General features: G+C 54.6%; 1 protein-coding gene across 8 annotated transcripts; it reads right to left on the minus strand.

Annotated features, from left to right (window-relative positions):
* Positions 1-1296: 1296 nt before the first annotated feature.
* Positions 1297-18317, minus strand: LIF (LIF interleukin 6 family cytokine). 8 transcript variants are annotated; one of them, XM_079150797.1, is made up of 4 exons: positions 18184-18317; positions 7553-7672; positions 5681-5859; positions 1297-4965 (listed from the first exon to the last, which is right to left on the minus strand). In XM_079150797.1, exons 2-4 carry the CDS (start codon positions 7569-7571, stop codon positions 4555-4557), a joined length of 609 nt encoding a protein of 202 aa, XP_079006923.1. In that variant the 5' UTR covers positions 7572-7672; positions 18184-18317; the 3' UTR covers positions 1297-4554. The 8 variants fall into 8 exon arrangements, with proteins under 8 accessions (XP_079006923.1, XP_079006925.1, XP_079006926.1 ...); XM_079150799.1 differs by lacking the exon at positions 18184-18317 and adding an exon at positions 9858-10012; XM_079150800.1 differs by lacking the exon at positions 18184-18317 and adding an exon at positions 7998-8015.
* Between the last annotated feature and the right edge of the window lie 617 nt (positions 18318-18934).

Genomic DNA, 18934 nt, shown 5'->3' on the forward strand with positions numbered 1-18934 from the left:
CTGGCAGTTGCCTGCTCTGCCCTGGGCAATTTTTATTTAGTGCAGTGCCCTCAGAAGGAGCAAGAGATGAAAGGGCTAGGTGGCCTCTTTGACTTCATGCACACAATTCGCTGGGTATCTTGCTTAAGGCTGGATTCCAATTAGCAGGTCTGGGATTAAGGGTGAGGTCAAGAATCCTCAATTCTAATCTGCTCCCGGGCAAGGCCGATGTTGTTCCATGTTGTAGACAAGTCCCTTCATTGTACAAAGAGCGGAGAAGACCTCAGCCCAACCCCACTGCTGACCCCAAGAGTGAGTAATCTGCTCTCCTTGACCTCATTGCCTCCTAAGGGCTCTTCCATCACCCACAGCTTCCAGAGGGGGTTATTGTCCCCACCAGCCTATGAACTTCCAGAAGGCAATGACTGACACTTATAAACATTCATGTGTGAACAAGTAGGTGACTCAGAAATCCTACCCAGATCTCCAGAATAAATCTCACCTAGAGGAGCCCAGACCCACATCCCAGAGCAAAGCCAAGGAGACATCTAATGCTACTCTGGGCCCCTGTGTTTACACTCAGTCTGAACCTTGAAAAAGTTTCACTAAGGTAGGGTTCCCAGGAAGCTGGGAAGAAGCATGCTGTGGAAAGGGGTCCCCAAGTGTGAGGCAGAAGGAAGGACAGCAGGGTCACTCTGGGAGTTACTCAGGCCCAGAGAAGTCTGACAAAAAAAACATCAAGCGGAGCAGGTCAGCCAGACTGGCCCCGGTGTTCTGGGTGATTCCAGGAGGTCTCCTGAGCCCATTATGTCCCATTGGATAGTCATTGGACCACTCCTGAACAACAGAAACCTGGGCAGTGGGGGTGCCTTCTAAGTCCCTGAGGTTCCATGTAGGGGAAGGAACATGAGGTTTACAACTGAAGGATGGCCCTAAGTGGCCCTAAACACTTTAGATGCCCTTGGGCATATATTCTCATCTCTCTGAGTCTGTTTCCTCCTCAGTTGGATAGGAAGAAATAAGTTTTCTGTGAAAGTTTAGTAGATGGCCAAATAACACACTTCCCCACATATGAACAATCCAACCCTCTCTTTGGTGGCACCCCATGATCTGGACATAATCTACCTTGTTTTGCCAAGGCCAAAATTCCACTTACTTACCAGCACCCTTGCCCAGTAAAGGTGCCCCGCCACACACACACACCTTTTCCCACCCTCCCGTCCTTAATCCAGCCGAGTCCCACCCTGCTGTGACAAGAACAGGGCCCATTCCCGTCCCTCCAGCCTTGTCTCCCCACATCAGTACACTCCATAGGGCTTGCCAAGAACAGATTCTTTATTCATTTCTCTTTTTTCTTAAAAAAAAAAAAAGTATTCCTTCAGTATAAAAAATAAATATTTTAAATATGACATTGAATAAATAAAAATAATCTGTCAGTATGAAACATTCCCACAGGGTACATTCATCAAAGAGGAATTTGTTGCCCAAGGCCAAGTCCTTTCCAATGGAAAGGAAGGAGGGAAACATCTGAGGCCCCATGGGGCCTACTGAGCTAGCAATGCGGATGAGAGATGGAAGCCCAGGTACCAGGATTGGGGCGGGGTGGGGGGTTAGAGATTATTTTAACATAGGAACATCTGTACCGTTGGAAGACAATTGCTACCTGACTGCTACCGTGCTGGATTCTAGGGCTCCAATTCCATATGCTGTGTCTGCTCTGGAGAGCCAGCAAAGCAGAGCTGGACTGCTTCAGTCAAGGAGGAAGATGAGGAGGATAAGGAGAAGAGACAAGTAAACTAGCAGTGCTGTCTTGGTTTAAATCTTTAAATAATAAATAAGGTTTCCAATACATCTCTCTTAATAAAATGCAAAATGACTCTCCTACCCTGTCCTCTACAGATGACCCATCTCTCCTCCTCGGCCCAGGCACCCAGCCCATCACGCCAGTTGGTGGTCAACACCCACAGATGAAAAATGCCAAAATGCACAATTTCCTGTCCCCAAAGCTTTTTCACAGAAAGCCTCCACAATTCAGTGCTGCTGTGCAAAGTGGGCGCCAACCTGCTGGAGTCGAATCTAGAAAGAGCATTGAGAATCAGTCCTTCAGGGCAGAGTCCAGGCGGGGCAGAGCGTCATGGAGCCAAGGGCTGTGCAGGCAGGGAGGAGGAGAATATCTTGGTTCCTGAGCCCTCAGAGGCTGCCAGGTGGGCCCAGCCCAGGGAATCCGTGTCCACAGGGAAACAAGATGATGGCAAGATCCAGCCAGCCCCAGGCTCCGGGCTACAGAATCATCCATTCTGGCTTTCAGACAAGTTGTCTTTCTTACAGCTAACCTTGGAGAAATGCAGCCAGTCCTGAGTCCGATGGAGCAGACAGATAGGAGGGTAGCAGGCTGCGATCCTGGACAAGGGTGTGACCCACATTCAAACAGATAGAAAAAGATGCAGCTGCTGTGGTGTCCTCGGCCACACGCCGCCACATCTTAGCCTAGCCATTGGGATGGATGACTCCTAGCCTTCCCCACCCCAGGTTTCAGAGCCTGCCTGCTGTCTGCCCACTTGCCATCCGGGTAAAGTGCTTAGAGAACAACAGAGAAAGGTGCAAAGTGATGTGAAATACCATCATCAGTACCGTAATCCTGTGGCTGAACTGCTAGGATCACTGCCGCGAGGGGTTTGAGAAGCAGCCAGAAGGCTGCTCTCAACAGCTGCCCAGCTTGGCTGCCTCTCTCTCTCCCCTACTCCCAGACCGGAGGGCGTTTCTCAGCTTGCCTGGCCTCAGCACAAAGGAAGAGATCAGATCGGGTTCCCTGCCTGGGAGCCCAGACATGGGTGGGAGTGGAGGGAGGCGGGGCACCAGGGACCACAGCTTCCTGGTCTGCATCCCAGGCGTCTTGGGCCTGGCTTTCCCTGTCTCTGGAGCACAGGGCAGCTGAGCAATCCCGACACTGCCCTGGCTTCCTCTGTGCGCCCTCTGTGGGTGTTCAGGCCACCAGAGGAGTTTCCCCACTGTGTGGGAGCATGCTGCATGCTGGGTCAGAATTGCTCCAGGTGCCCTCAACTGCTCATTGATGAGGACAAGGAATCAGTAACAGGTCATGAAACAGGGCTGCCATGTCTACTAACTCAGGGTAGACCATGAATGGTACCCCTTGCAGCATGATTCCAGGGGGCGCCAGAGCACAATATGCAGAAGCCCCTGAAGCCAAGAAAAGAAAAAGCACCAGGCCACTCCACAAACTGGCCCAGGCTCTGCCGCCTGGACCCTGACACCCACCCCCAAAGGAAGTCAGAGTGGGGAAGGACAGCTGGCCAGTTCTCTCAGATCCTGACCCTCCTCTGAGCTTCACCCGTAAGGCTTATTCCACTTGTAACATCATCAGTTTCCACCGGCTCCACTAAGTGAAGCCTAGCCCTGGCTCCTGTGTAAGGATCCACTGTGTTATTTCTGCTGGGTAAGGAGCAAGGAAAGGGAATTGACTTTGCCATTTAAAGCACCAATAAGTTAACATAAATAGGATATCATAATAAATAGGTAATCAAGCTGGGTCAGACACACAGCACTCTTGGATCTCAGGCATCCCTGAGACCCTGACCTCAAGTCTGCTGCCCTTGCTATAGGGACCTGAGTTGGCCTCTGGTCCCCCTCAAGTACCTTTGTGTGACCTCACATGGCCCCTAAGGACCTCAGATGTGAGCTGCTACTCTGAGCTACCTGTCCCCTCCCTTATGGACTCTTCCCCAGAAGGAAGATTCTGGATTGCCTCTGAACCTCCTCACCTAACTTCACAACCTGCCCCTGCCCCTGCCCACCTCCACACACCCCACCTTCAGGTCTAGCCCCCAAATCCTGGTCACACCAGACAGTAGGAGAAGAATGCAGAGGAGAAAAGAAAAGCCATCAAGGCTTCTGGGGCCTCTCCTCCTTCCAGCCTCTTCCTTCCTGGGCCTGATGTTGGCCTCACTGTCATCCTAAGACACGGAACACCAGCAACCTTCTGGAACCTTCCACCTAACAATATGTAGGCCTGAGATCTCCAACCATCCTCAAGAGAAGACAGCATCCCACCCAAGAGCCCCTTCTCTATCTTCCATCTATTTCTAGGGTACAAGGAGCCCTTTTAGATCCCAGTCCCTCTGGCCCACCTGAGTCCCAACCAAGCCTTTCAAAGCCTACCAAAGGGACCACAAAGGCACAGACAGTGGTCATTCCACCAGGGAACCGAACAACTCCCCCAGCTCCTTCTGGTCAGAAAACTCATGCAGTTTGCTCACTGCATAATGCAAGCAAGGGGCAGAGGGGACAAATGAGGGCAGAAATCTTGCCCACACTTCCCCAGTCCTGGTTACCATCTCCCAGAGGAAGGGGCATGTCCTTCTGGTGGGCTTTGAATAGAGGCTGCCTATGAAAGTTTTGACTCTGTGCTGCCCCATCACAGCCCACCCAACTGGGCTGCCAGCAGCCCACTATTTGGGTTTAATGATGCTCTAGGTCTCAGCCACACTTGGAGAATCCCACAACTGGATCCTGCTCCTGAGACCCCCACAGTTCATGGCACACTTCAAAACCTCCTTTCTAGAAGGCCTGGGCCACCACTCCAATAACCTGCTTATACTTCCCCAGGAGCTGACAGCCAAGCTTCTTCTTCTGGAAGACATCCTTCCCCGAGGTGTCAGGGCCATAGGTCACGTCCACATGGGCCACATGGTACTTGCTGCACAGGCGACATAGCACATTGCTGAGGAGGCCCCGCATGATGTCTGCAGTAGCATTGAGCTTGCTATGGAGACTGAGGGCATTGGGGTTCAGGAGCTTCTGGTCCCGGGTGATGTTGCCCAGGGAAGTGCCAAGGTATGCAATGATGCGGTACAGCTCCACCAGCTTGGCCTTCTCGGTGCCATTGGCATGGAAGGGTGGGAAGTCCGTCACGTTGGGGGCACACAACTTGTCCAAGTTGTTGGGAAATGGCTCCCCCTGGGCTGTGTACTGAGAAGCAGAAGAGCAGAGGAGAGGTGATGTGGGAGTGAGGGGTTGATGTTCCAGCCCTGCCACCAATCCTCGGGACACACTTTTAAGCCTCAGTTTCTCCACCTATGGCATGGGGACCCAGCTCCTTGTCTTGTCAGCATCTAGAACTGTCATGAGAGCTAGAAGTAATCATAAGTGTGAACACACTTGCTAACAGCCCAGGACTAGATCGTACAGGCAGCTGTCATCACCATCACCATGACCACGTGGGAAAATAAGTGAAAATGCAGCATCTCCTAAGTGTCACCTCAGTTGGTACACCACACACACTTGCACTTTCACCCACCCCACTCGCCCCCTTCCTGGGTATTTCCTCCAGTTACACACAGCTCCTTTTCTCCATGGTACCTCCCTGTGCATTCACTGCTTTATCCCTCTCAGTCTCTCTTCCTTGGCCTCTTGCTCCATGTAGCAGAGGCCCCCATCTCTGCCTCTCACTAACTGGCCACCTCAGAAAAGCAACTTCCAGTCTCAGAGACTAGTCTGTGGGGGTAGGAAGGAAGTGGAGGGAGTCTGGGCATGGTTTAACCAAGTCCCTTCCGCTTGACTCCTTCTAACTCCAAAAGGGTTCCCTCCAGCCCAGGTCAGAACGGCCTCTGCTGATATTTGCAAATCCCCTCTTTCCCCACCCTCTCTTCTTCCTTGGTATCCTGGAGGGGAAGGGGTAACTTACATAGAGAATAAAGAGGGCATTGGCACTGCCATTGAGCTGCAACAGTTGGTTCCTGATCTGATTCATGAGGTTGCTGTGACATGGGTGGCGTGTGGCACAGGTGGCATTGACAGGAGTGATGGGAAGGGGGCTCCCTGCCCCGTGTTTCCAGTGCAGAACCAGCAGCAGGGGTATGACTCCTGGTAACAGGCAAAAAGATGTGATGAACAGAGGGAGGTTAGGGTGGCTTTGGGGTTCGTGGCACATTGGATGGAGTTTGGGCAAAGGCTTGACCATGTCTAGTTTTCACTGTGTTGCTGCATCTGTTTCTCTGTTTCCCTGTTTTCAGATGATCACCTCAGCATCTCTCAGCTTTCTTTTCTCTTCCTGGGTTTCCAAGTGTCTGTGGCAGGAAAGTGTCTCATTGACACTCACCAAGCATCTCACACTCACTGGATTGAGTGAAGGAGCAGGAGGCAAGACAGTAGCTGTCCACACCAGCTGGAAGCTGGGTCCAGGGGACACTCAAACATCTGGCCCCTCTCCTTCAGGAAAGCAAAGGTCCCAGGCCTCCTGGTCCTCTGGCTGGAAGTCATCACTTCCCAGGTCCAGCAGGTGCAAGGAGGCCTCTATTGTCCCATCTCCCAGAAGGTCCCGATCCTAGTGTTCTACCATGCTCACTGGTCCATTACAGTCCAAACCTTCCAAACCCCTGGGGACTTCTATTGACCTTCTTCTCAAACCTGCAGCTTGATTCTAGCCCCCTGAACCAAATCTCCCTAATTCTACTATCCTCCCCTCATCTCCTCCATCTCTGTACTTCCCCATTGTGACCACTCCCCTCTCAGGACCCTCTTCTCCATCCCCGCCCTCCACCACCAAACTAAAAATCCGCCCGCCACCCCTTATAGCTCCCACTCATCACACTCTCCCCTTGTGTCCGCTGTCCCTTGCCCCTGGCTCTGGATTAGGGCAAAGACCACATCCCCCCACCTGGCTTGGGGAGGGAAAGGAAATGGTGCAACCAGGAAAGAGAAAAGGGAAAAGGTCGCAGGCAGCAGCGGGGTGGGCGGGGAGGAAGGAAAGCGAAAGGTGCCAGGAGATCTGGGAGCTGTCCGGGCCTGTCCCGGATCACCCTCCCCCCCGCCGGGCTCCTGCCCCCACTTCACCCTCAGAAACCCTCAGACCCGCGATTCCAGGACCCAGCATAAGGCACCTGAGGGTGGCCGACCTGAGTGTCTGCCGACCTCCTGCTCGGATCCCCTCTGCAGGGACACGAGGGACCGTGGAACCTCAGGTTCACTTCTCTTGAGCCCCCAGTTCCTCCCAGCATCCCCAGGCAGTATTGCGATCCCGGGATGGCTCGGGGGCTCCATACCCCTATCTCACCTAGCGCAGACCACAGGCTTTCCAGGCACTAGTAGGTGAAGGAGGCACCTGCTCCCGTCCCGGGCCGGAGTTTGCAAGCTGCTCGGCTGCCTGAGCCCCTCCCAGGGTGCAGCCCGGGACGCGGTTGGAAAAGAGAAAGCGGAAAGAAAGAAAGAAAAAGAAAGAGGGAGGGTGAGTCCCGGAGAAGGCAGAGAAGGAAAAGCAGCACCGGAGAGTGGTGGAGCGAGGAGGAGGAGGCGGAGGAGGAAGGCTGCGGCGGGCCCCCTCTCTTGCTGCCAACCTGCTGGCCCGGGCGGGCTGGGCGCACGGTGCCCAGACCATGTGCTACGCTCGCTCCCGGCCGCCACCCAGCGCCTCCGGCGGGCCGGGCCGGCTGCGCGGGCGCCCCAAGTGTCCGAGTGTCTGCGGCGGGCGGGTGTCCCGCTAGTGCTCGCCAAGCGTCCCAAAGTTGCCGCCGCGCCCTCAGCGGGGACGCGGAAGCCCGCGTGGGGCGGGTGGATTTACCTGCGGCCAAGACCTTCATTATGGGCTGGACTCCAGGGGCCTTGGAGGAGACCTTAGATGCCGGCCGTTTTCAAAGGTTCATGCTCAAATGGGGAATTTGCCTGATTTATATACTGGAGCCTGTGTTGTAAGACAGAAACAGCTATATTTAGCCGGTATCCCCAGTCCAGGAAGTTGTTTGAGGTGCATCATAGGAAATTATGAATGGAAGAAAAGTGAGAGTGAAGGAGGGGGGGACTAGTGGGGGGGAGAACAGATTTTTTTTTCCCTCTTCTAAGAATTTGATTGATAAAATTATAATGAAGTCGTCGACAAAACGCCTTGCGGTTTTCCTGAGTGGTTTGCCCTGGGCGTTTTTGAAGGTGGGACTGGTGGGGAAGGGACCCCCCAGGCCCAGTCAGTGGTGGTCCCCAGGCAATGGGCACCCCAGACAACCCCGACTCACCTGGGTTTGGGGAAGTGTCAAGAAACTGGACTAGCAGATGGCGGCTGGCACCTGTGGCCCCCTTGTTGGGGGGCTTTGGGGGCAGTGGGAGGAGGCAGGCTGGGACTTGGCAGTGAAGGAGGTTCCAGGAAGAGGGGCTGGGGCCGGGCTTGGACTTTAGACAGTATAAGGCGGAAATGTGAGTGCTGGAAGCCACCTATGCTGTGACCTTCTCCAACCTGCCCATTGCCACTGGGCAAAGAGGTGCTCAAAGGGAACATGTTGCCCAGGGTCCCAAGGATCAGTCCCCCTGATGGTCATCAGCTATGCCTTCTCTGCTGACTACCGGTACGGTTGAGGCTAGGAAACCAGCTCGGAAGACATGGGGATGGGGGTGGCTGTGACTTGGTTTTTTGGGGACAGTCTAGGGAGAAGCTTCTGCGAAAGTGGTTCAGCATTTCTATTCTGAAAGGGACACCTGAAGCAGAGACCAAGGATGGCTTGGCAAAATCAGACCCCAGCTTCCTCCTCAGGATTCTGAGGAATGGCTGGGGAAATGGAGAAATACCCAGGGGCTCCATGTCCCTCCTTGAAAGCTCCCTGGAGCTCTAGCTCAGAGAATGATGGTGGCTTCCAAAAGATGCTTCTGGTCTCTAAGATAGGGCTCCAAGTTCTGGCATCTGCAGTAGCTAGACAGATTGGCATATGAGTGAGGGGCAGTAAGGAACAGTGGGAACCAGGGGGAAACGAGCACAGGGATGCCTCTATAAAGAGCAGTAAAAACAAAAATGAGGTGAGTTTGGGCCAGACCACATACCATACATCTAAGGCCATGCCGTCCCCCAAGTGTCCAGGTCCCCCTGTATCAGAAGACATCTCATTCCCCTGGGTATCCCATCCCAACCCTCCCACCAGACCCTGACCCAAGATCTTGGTGAACAGATTGGTTTTCCACTGCCAGGGCACTCACAGCCTTGCCTGGCCCCTGCCACCTCTGCCTGCCCCTTTACCCATCCTCCATGCCCCCAGCTCCTGCCTCTTGCCACATCCCGGACCTGCCCAGCTCCTCCCTCATCGTGCCAGAACGAGCCCTCATGCTTGCTACCGGCCCCCCTCCTTCACACACGCCCTGCCGTATCCAAGCTCCTGCTCCCCCGTGGTCTCCTGGCAGGGCGTTGAGTGGAGTGATAAAACTGCCCATCCCAGCTAGTACTTCCCAACAGGAAGGGGGCTATAGAGCAGAGAATGGCTCTCTTTTTCCCTTTCCTTTTCCCTGCAACCCCCCAACACACCTTGTTTCTTCCATGGGGTGCTGTGGAGGGTCTCACATGGTGCTCTGAGATAGGTGTACACCCTCACCCACCTGCCTGGCTCAGCAACTCCACATCCCAGGATACTCCAAGTTAACCCCCTTTCCCCTACCCCAGACTCTCAATTAGGACCTGACTACTCAGAGCATGAACTCTGGATTAGCCACTTGTCCCATCCTTACATCCCCTAGATGCCTGTCACCTCACAGCCTGGCTCACTTAACCTGGACCCCAAACCTATTTGACCAGGGCCCCATTGTGGCCCCTGTCTATAAATCCTCTGAGTCCCACCCAAGCTTCTTACTAGGTGCTCTGGTATTTCTAAAGGCTGCTGCCCCATCCACCCCCTGCCCTGGGCTCTCCCCTACGTCCTTTCCATGGTCTTCTGGGTCTTGCACTGCTCTCTGGCTCCCCAGACCCCCATCAGCCTTACAATCCACTCCATTCTCCATTTAGTCTCAGCCCCACCCCACAGAAAGCAGGAAGTGGGTCTAGAAGTCACTGACACGGGCCATTTAATCCCAGCTCTGGCAGTCTCTTTCCCGTGCCTCAGTCTCCCCTCTCACAGTACCTGACTTAGTTCGTGCTCCCCAAGTTCTCTGGGACCCTCGGTGCCCCAGGTCCAGCCTCCCCCTCCTGTCCATGTCTGGGCACCACCTGTGCTGGACCTCTGGAAAGAAGGCCTGACAGGGTCTCGGAGCCGAGTGTCCGCCTGCAACGTGGCTGCAGCCGGAGTTTGTTTTCTTCCCTCCCTCTCTATTCTGTGTGTGTGTGTGTGCGCGTGTGTGTGTGTGTGTGCGTGTGCAGGCGCGCGCGCGTGTGTGTGTTCCCCTCTGCTCCCTCACAGAAGGCATCCTCCCTTCTTGGCTGCCTGCTCCCAGGGTTGTGACCCTGGGCCCCACCCTAGAGTGGCAGCCCCAGCCCAGCCCCTTCCAGCTGTGACTTCATCCGCTGCCTGTCCTGCTCCTGCAAAATGGGCCTGCTGGGGATTTGACAGGCCTCAGGGCAAGAGGGACAGCTGGAGGCCATATGGAGACCCCAAGAACCTAGGTAGGGGGTTGACAGGCTAGGACCCAGGGGTGCTGTCTCCAGGTGGCTATGTCCTCTCTCCAGGAAGTGAGCACATGGGATGGCCAGGGGGCCTTCCCAGCACCCCTCAGGGCTCTGTCTTGTGTGCACTTTGGCACATATGGCCTATCAGCCTCTCCTTTTCTGTTGATTACCCCACACCACAAGTCCCTCTGAGAATGCCACAGCTGCTTATTTTTCACATGGAGAAACTGAGGCTCAGGAAGTGAAGTCTTGTTCAAGGCCACACAAAGAATGAACAGTAGAGGCTGGTGTGGACCCCAGGCCTCTGACTTGCAGGCCAGAGCAATCCCAGGGGCACCTCACACTGTGAGGGGAGTGAGGGGCTTCCTTTGGGAAGCCTCCCTGGCCTCCCACACTCCTGAGGGGCTCTGTTGGCTTCGTCCTGCCCACTCTTGTTTCAGTCAACACCCATCTTATTCCTCAGTCCTAGAGGGCTTGGATAAGGTCTGCTACTTGTTTGGATTCCTTATGGTGCCCATCTTGGTGTTATTCTACAATAGCTGCCAAGTCATTTTGAAAGCATTTTCCACTTTCCAAAAGCTGTCCATGCCAAATCTCTCATGAAGGTAGGTACAGAAGTCTGGTGGCTTGAAGTATGGACTTTGACCTCATTCAGAATCAAGCTGGAGGTTTGACTCTGCCAGTTATGAGCTGTGCGACTTTGGAGAAGTGGCCACTATCTGACCTCAGTTTCTTTATCTGTAAAATGGGAATGATGTACCTATATAGTGGATTTGCTAGAAGGGCCCAGGGCTCAGTGTGGCTCCTGTCACCCAGCAAGACTTCTATGTGGCAGCACGGATCATGCTGACCTCCATTTGAAGGAGGGATCCTTGACCCCATTCTACAAACAAGCAAACTTGGACACATTCCAGGACTGAGGGAGAAAACGGATAGGAGAGGGGCTACTTCTCTATCCTACAGAATCCCGCTTCAGGGGTGCCCTAGAAAGATTGGACAAGGTGTGGGAGTGAGTTGACATGGTAGTGTTCTTCCTTCCCCTGGGTCTCCCCAAGGCCTGAGCTGAGGACAGCTGCTGACCTGGCCTGACCACCGCCTCCAGGAGCTGATTCACCCCCAGGCCCCATCCGAGAAGGATGGGGACACAGCTCAGCTCAGAGGGGCTTGAATCACCAGTCGCCCCCTGTGGAGCCCTTGTGGGGGGGATGCGGGGGTGGGGACCAGCCCCCTGCCTGCCTGCCAGTCTGTCTCTTTCCTGGGCCCCAGGGCACTCAGGAGAAAGAGCCACATGGCAGTGCACAGGCAGGGGGTGTGGGGTGGGAAGGTACCCTCTCAGTCAGGCATCCTGTGTGGGCAGCCAACAGCCATTACTCAGCAGGTAAGCAGCTCTCTGGACATGGGGAATTCCCCAAGACCAGTGACCCAGATACCAACAACCCCCACTGCCCAGGCCAGCCCCACTCCTGCTCCTGGCTGGGATCTCAGTTTTCTAAAATCCAGACCAGCTTTAGCCCACTGCTTTGATATTCCCACCTGGGAGATGAGCATAGAGTTATCAGATGGGTCTGGGGGAGTCAGGGGCCAAACGTGTTTTCCAAGTCCAGACCTCGGGACAGGTGGCCAGAGGAGAAGGGAGAATTTCAGGAATTCCTTGTACAGTCCAAGCAATCGGGTGTCAGAAAAGGTCAGAGTGCCTCATTATTCAGTTCTTGGGAAATGACTCTACCCCACAGCATCCTGGAGCTGTCCGTACACCTCTGGTTCCGAAGTCAGCTTTCAGCCGACCAGTGCTGACTTGGCAGGTGCATAAGGGTGTGAGGCTTACAGCCTGGCAGACCCGAGTTCCAATTCTGCCCACACCACATATTGGCTGTGTGGTCCTGGGCCACTGGCCTCTCTGAACCCTGGTTTCTCCTCTGAAAACAAGGATGCTACAGCACCAGCCTCCTGAGGCTGTTCTGGGGACACTGGACAAGAAACACAGATAAAGCACAGAACATGAGGCAGCCATTCTGACTAAAATTTCATGTGGCCACAGAAGGGGCTTCTACCCAGCCTGAGTCAAGGACTTTGGTCAGGCCTAGGTACAGAGGTCAGTAAAGGTGGGGACTGAGAGTTGGGACAGGGGTTGGCTCCCAGGTCCTGTCAGTTCATTGAGCTTCGCATGGGACATATATAATTCTTCCCTCACCTCGAGGCCCTGGAGAGCCCAGGTTCAGAGGCTGTGATCTACTTCCTCCTCGCCTAACCCCATCAAATCTCTGGCAGGGAGCAGAGACATCTCCTCAGGGCCAAGGAGAAGCCAGAAGCCACCTGGTCTCCTGCCAGCTGCCCCCAGCATCACCCTGCCATTTCCCGACTGGTTCTACGTCAAGAATCAACCCCCTGGAGGTGAATCAGAGTGACTGCATTTTTTTTTTCTTCATTTCTGATAGAAATTGCAAGGGAAGCAACAACCCACAGAACCCTGATCACCAGCAGGGCCAGAGACCTGGCCATGGCGTTGCATGGGGGCTGGTTCCATTCCAGGCTCGGCCTTTGGCCTCTCATTTGTCCACCCTGGTTGCAGCATTTCGTGGTCAGGCCATGTAGACTCTTCAAGCATTTTTTACACCCTCCAGCCCTAGACTCTTGTGGGCTGCTGTAGGGAGCACTGTTTTCACACTGTGGGTCTTTACCTCTTAGTGAATCATGGATTCAATTTAAAGGGTTGCTGCCAGCACTTTGAAAAAGGAAACGGAATAGCAAAATTACTTGGCATCACCCAGAGCACAGGCAAGCATTGCTCCGTGAACCACTCCCCCCGCCTGCCCCCAAGCCCCATTGTCGTCTGTATGTGTGTTTCACCCTCTGGTTGCAGTATGCAATGGGTTTCTTCCTGTGGGTCAGAGTCAAAAATGTTTGCTAGTTGCTGGTATCATTGATGAAAGCCAGGCCCAGAGGGGTTGAATGACTTGCCCCAAACCACTCAGCAGGTGGCAGCATGAGGCCGCCGCTGCCTTTCACCTCAGGTGCCACCTGTTCCAGCTCAGGAAGGGCCATAGGTGCCACTGGGCAGGGCAAGGCAGATACTCTGGGTAGGGGTGGAGACTTGGCATCACCTTGTGCCATAATAAAGGAGCCCCCAGAGCCAGCCCTCGCACCATTCACTCCCTTTCTCAGCCTCAGACCCCTGGGCTCTGGCTGGAGACAGGTGGGACAGGGGAGTCACTGGCCTTCCCTCACTCTGCAAGGAGGCCTTCTTCCCTACTGCAGGGCGCAGGAGGAGGGAATGGCCACAGCCTACCTTTTTTTTTTTTTTTTTCTTTTTTAATTTTCTAATTTGTTCTAATTCCTTACACATGACAGTAGAATGCAGTTTGACACATTGTACCCAACTGAGCATAACTCAGTTCCTCTGGCTGTACATGGTGCTGTCACACCAGTAGTGTAATCAGACATGTATACAGGGTAATAAAGTCCGTCTCAATCCACCGTCCTTCCCAGCGCCCCCGCCCCCGCTCCCCTCACTCCCCTCTGCACAATCCAAAGTTTCTTCACTGTTCCCTACCCACCCCCCACTATGGATCAGCATCCCCTTATCAGAGAGAACATTTGGTCTTTTTTGGGGGGGATTGCACAGCCCACCCTTCTGGGGCACCCTGAGGCTGGGAGATGGGCCTCAGGACTCCCCTCGGATCTGGGAGCATGCCTGAGTCTGTCTGTCTGTCTGTCTAACTGGGACTGAATGGACATCACCTGTGTATTTTTGTGTGTAGTAAGCACCTTGGTGCCTGTGCCTGTCTCTGTTCAGCTACATGTGCCCTATGTGTGCTCACGTGTGAGGGGTGTGTGTGTGTGTGTGTGTATGCAGTTGTTTGCCTGTGGGATGGGAGAGAGCAAGACCATGCACATCTCTGGCTGGCTTTGTGAGTCCTCTGTGTGGTTGTTGGTGTGTGTGTGTGTGTATGTGCATGTGAGACCCTGCACCTGAGTGAGTCAGTGTGGGACAGTGGGTCTCTGAGCAAGAGGGCTGGGTGGTGGGACAGCAGGCATGACCCTGTGCATGTGCCCCAGTCTGTGTCTCCAGCAATCCTTGCTCCTTACTATCCAGCTCCCGCCCCTGGGAACCACGTGGCAGCCTCACTTCACGTCACGGGGGCCACCAGCAGCTGGTTTCCTCCCCACCCCACCCGCCCCTACCCCCCCACCCCACCCGGCCACCCTGACTCTTGGCTCAGGAACAACGCTGATGTCAGAGCCGAGCTGACAGCTTCCTTCTCCCACTGGATTTTCCAAAAGAGAGAGACCACAGCATGGCTCCTATTAAATAATCGAGGGTAGGGGGTAGGGGATGTGTCACTCAATGATTTCCTGAACTCAAGGCAATAAACAGAACAGGAAGCGACCCAGGCCACACTGGGGCTGTAGCTGGCCACAGAGGTGGGGCCTAGCCTTCTCTCTTTCCCCTCCCCCAACTAAGCTCACTGGGGCCACTACAACTGGACCAAGAGATGATGTCAGGGCAGTGGCTTCTTCCCAAACTGTCCCTTAGCACTCAGGATGACCCAAAGAAATATTCTGAGAGGATGCTAGGTGGTGGGGTGATGCAAGCTTTGGACCTGGTAATGGAGCTAAGATGAAAAGAATAATGTGGTCCCATCCCAAAAGGTAATGAGGGTGGAGGGGATGAGACCCAGCTAGAATTGGACTATCTTTGTCCCTAGGAAGAGACAAAAACACAAACTCCCTGAATCAGGGAAAGGAGCAGGTAGGGGGAGCCACTGGTAGAAGCCAGAAGGACAAAAGCCAGGTCTCCCCTTCACATTTTTGGGCAACCTGCATGATGCCTGTCTCCCACCAGCCCTGTACCTTTGGTGAAACAAACCTCAAGGAACCTCCCAGTTTAGCTTTACCCACTTTCTGGAGGACAAGGCTGGCACACCACAAACCCTCAAGGCCTGATAAGCTATTGTCCCCCAAGCAAATCATTACAATGCTTACTAGACCCCCAAGACCTCAAGTCCTAAGCCCTATTCTCTGCAGGAAGCATTTGCATCCTCATTTGACAGATTTGGAAACTGAGGCTGAGAGTTGATTTCTCCAGGGTCACACAGTATATAAAGCCCCATGCCCCCACCTCAGTTCAATCGCTGAAACAGGGTGTGGTGTGGGCAGCCAGGCGATGCTCCAGACAGGAGGGGCCAGGGGGAGTCCCTTAGACAAATCGCCCCTGGGGAGTCCCTCCCGCCTGGACTAGGCGGCTCTGCTGCTTATCAGCTTTGGGGCTCCATGACACAACCCTACTCTGATCTCCTGCCCAGCCAGGCCTCCACCCCACCCCACCCCTGGACCCCATTTCCGTTTCCTCCCATTTTGGGTGGGACCCACGCCTGGCCCTGGCGTCACAGTGGGTTGTCCTCTGTAAATCCGTAGCTGTTGAAATCTGTGTCCACTCTAGCCAGTGAACTAATGGCAGGGGACCCTCACAGAGGGAGGATGATAGCTGGCAGCTCTCCACCTTACATGCCTCTGCAGAGCCCACCTGCTTTCCCAAGCCACTCAGCTAGCGGGGAGCGTACAGCTTATAATGGCCTCTGCTGGCCTCAGCATCCCTGCTTGTAAAGGAAATGGTTAGAGGAGAAGAGGCTCCGTGGTGGAGGGGAGAGGCCAGGTGGGCTCTGGAATCAGCTGGACTTTGGGTTCATTTGTGGCTCTGCAACTTATAGGCTGTGTCTCTTCACACAGAAGACTTCACTGCTCAGACCTCTGTTTTAACATCTGCAAAAGGGGAATCAGTGCTGTCAACATGTGAGGTTGGCAATAACCCCTCTGAAAAGCCCAGCAGGCCCTGAAGATGCACCTTTATTATTGACATTATCTTAAAGGTGGGACCTAGAGAAGGGAAGTCACTTTTTCAATGCCACATAGCAAATTAGTGGGGACTCTCCCTATAATATGTAGGCTGCTGCCTCTCTTGGATTCTCAGACAGGGAAACAGGAACCCTGGGTTTCAATCCTGATTTGCTTATGAGAATTTCATCAAAAGATCCCCTGGAAGCAAGGTGTGGTGGCGCATACCTGTAATCCCTGCAGCTCAGGAGGCTGAGGTAGGAGGATCTCCAGTTCAAAGCCAGCCTCAGCAACTTAGCAAGGCTGTGAGTAAGTTACCAATACCCTGTCTCAAATTTAAAAATAAAAAGGGTTGGGGATGAGGCTCAGTGGTTAAGCCCTTCTGGGTTCAATTCCTGATACAAAAAAAAAAAAGTCTCTTGGAAGTCTCAGTTGCCCTGCCTGCCATCTAAAGATCCTCAAGACCCTCAGGACTGCATGGATTGTGGGGTGGAGTGGTAGGAGATAGAGAAGGCCTCCCAGGTCACTTGGAAAGATGGGTCCAGGGACAGGGGAGAGCCAGGGCCAGGACCAGGATTCCCTTCCCTTCAGGTCCAAGCTCCTCCAAGCTGTGGGCAGCAGCGCCCCCCACTGCCCAATGGACAGCAGGCACCGAAGCCACAACCCCAATAGCCACAGACCTTGCTCAGGCAGTGTCTCTCCAGGGACTGGGTGGGGCAAGATTTGGGGATTTGAGGAAGTGAGCCAGAATGCCTGAGGCTTGAAATGGGGGATGGGCAGAGGCCTTCAGGCAATACAGGGGAAGGTGGCCTAAGGGGTGGGGGCTCCAGGAGGGGCTCTGTGCCCTGTTCAGCACTTCCTGGGGGGAATCCCTGAAGACCGACCACAAGGGGGCACCAGGACCACGCACGGTGGGCAGGGAGACAGAGACTCTGTCCAGCTAAGGCTCTGTGGAGAAGAGGAGGGAACAGCTCTCCTCTGTCGGCCCTACTGGCCCTTCCCACAGGGTCTCACTCACAACAATTCTTTGAGGTGGGGATTATGTGCTCCATTTTACAGAGGTGCAAACCAAGGCCCAGAGGGGTGAAAATAAACTGCCCAAGGTCACCAAGCAAGAAGTAGGAAGCAAATCCAGGAACACCCAGCTGCAGAGCAGGGACTGGGAGGCTCCTTGCTGACCTGCCAAGGCCCTGCCCTGCTTCAGCATGCCAGGTGACCCCAGCATCCAGACCAGGGATAAACCAACAGGACAGTTTCCCGCCATCCTAGAAGCCTCTCCCCAGGCTTTGGGAACTGCTAACAGCAAGAATTGAGCCTCTCTAGTTACGCGTGCCAAGCCTCCTCTGCAAAGCTGTGTGCAAAGATTTCACTTAGGGCTTTCTCTTCTCCCTGCCAGAAGCGGGTGCTTCCATAATTGAGCCCATCCTACTGAGCAAGCAAGGTGCAGAGCTGTCTAGTTCTACGCTGGCCCAAGGTCAAAAGCATGACTTTAAGTGATCTCACAGCCTGGATCCTCCCATGAGGGACTCCATGATCCATTGCAGCACCTCCAATGGGACAAGGGACCCTCTGATGCCATCTGAGGGAAAACGAAGCCTCTGTTGCTCTGGGAAAAGTACACTTGAAGGTCCTTTGTGAATGCTGGAACCAAGACTCCCAGAGAGGTGACCCTGCCAAAATCGTACAAAGCCAAACTTCGAATTCAGACCTGCCTTCAGCCTCCCTGGCCAGCACTCTTTCTGCCCTTGAACCCGTGGATGATCTTTATCCACTCATGTGTTCACATGAAACCTTCACAGTTGGTCTCTCCTGCTTTGCCTGACATCCTCCAGGAGAGGTTCAGGGCGTGTCTTACCACGCTGTTACACGGTGGCTAAACTGAGGCATGGAGAGCTGTACGGGCCACCATATACTCTCTGAAGTACCAGGGAGCAAGTGATGTTTGCCCATGCTAAGGATAAATTTGGGAGCTGATATCTACCCCACAGCCCTGCCCAGTCCGGGGAGCCTACCGTGGTCTCTGCGCCAGCATGCGACCCTCTGGAGTCTGGAAGGACGTTCCTCAGGTCTTCAGTGGGACACCATCATCTTCGGGGCCAGGCCCCCTCTGCTTCCCTCTCCTGCTGAACCTTCTCTAGCGACAGCTCCTCACCCCGCCCCCCCACCTGACTTCCCGTCCAGAACTGGGTGGCCCCAAAGCTCCCCCCACTTCCACCCCACCCCCAAGTTGAGGATTGGGATAACAGGTGCGGAGAGCCCCAGGCTCCTGCCTGGACCAACCCTGACACGTGGGGGTAGGGTCTTCTGGGTGACCTGAGGGAGCAACAAGACTGGGATGTGGGGAGGGGGCGTCCCTGTACCCGTTGCCCCTGCCTGGGCTGCGTGGCGAGGCTGCTGTGGCCTGAGTCACAGCTGACTGGGCCGCGCCCAGCCTGCCTGAGTGACCCAGGCCAGCATAAGGCGATGACTGGGCAAGCCTCCGCATGACCGGCTGGGGTCGGCCTTAGGTGTTTTGACTCAGACATGCCACAGACCGTGTGCACCAGGGCCGTCCTCCCCTCATCCCTGTCCCCAGAAGAGTCACAGGACTGCAGCCATACCCCTGGACATGGTGCCCCCTAAGCCACCACTCCCTGCCCTGGCACCCACCTCAGAACCCCAGGAGCCACCTGTCCCGTCTGATCTGCCCTCTGTCCCAGGATCCAGAGCCCTACCCGCCCAACCCCTCTCCTTTAGAGACCTTCGCCCCTCCCCGAACAAGCC

Source organism: Sciurus vulgaris (genome assembly GCF_902686455.1).
Source record: "Sciurus vulgaris genome assembly, chromosome: 8".
NCBI lineage: Eukaryota > Metazoa > Chordata > Mammalia > Rodentia > Sciuridae > Sciurus > Sciurus vulgaris.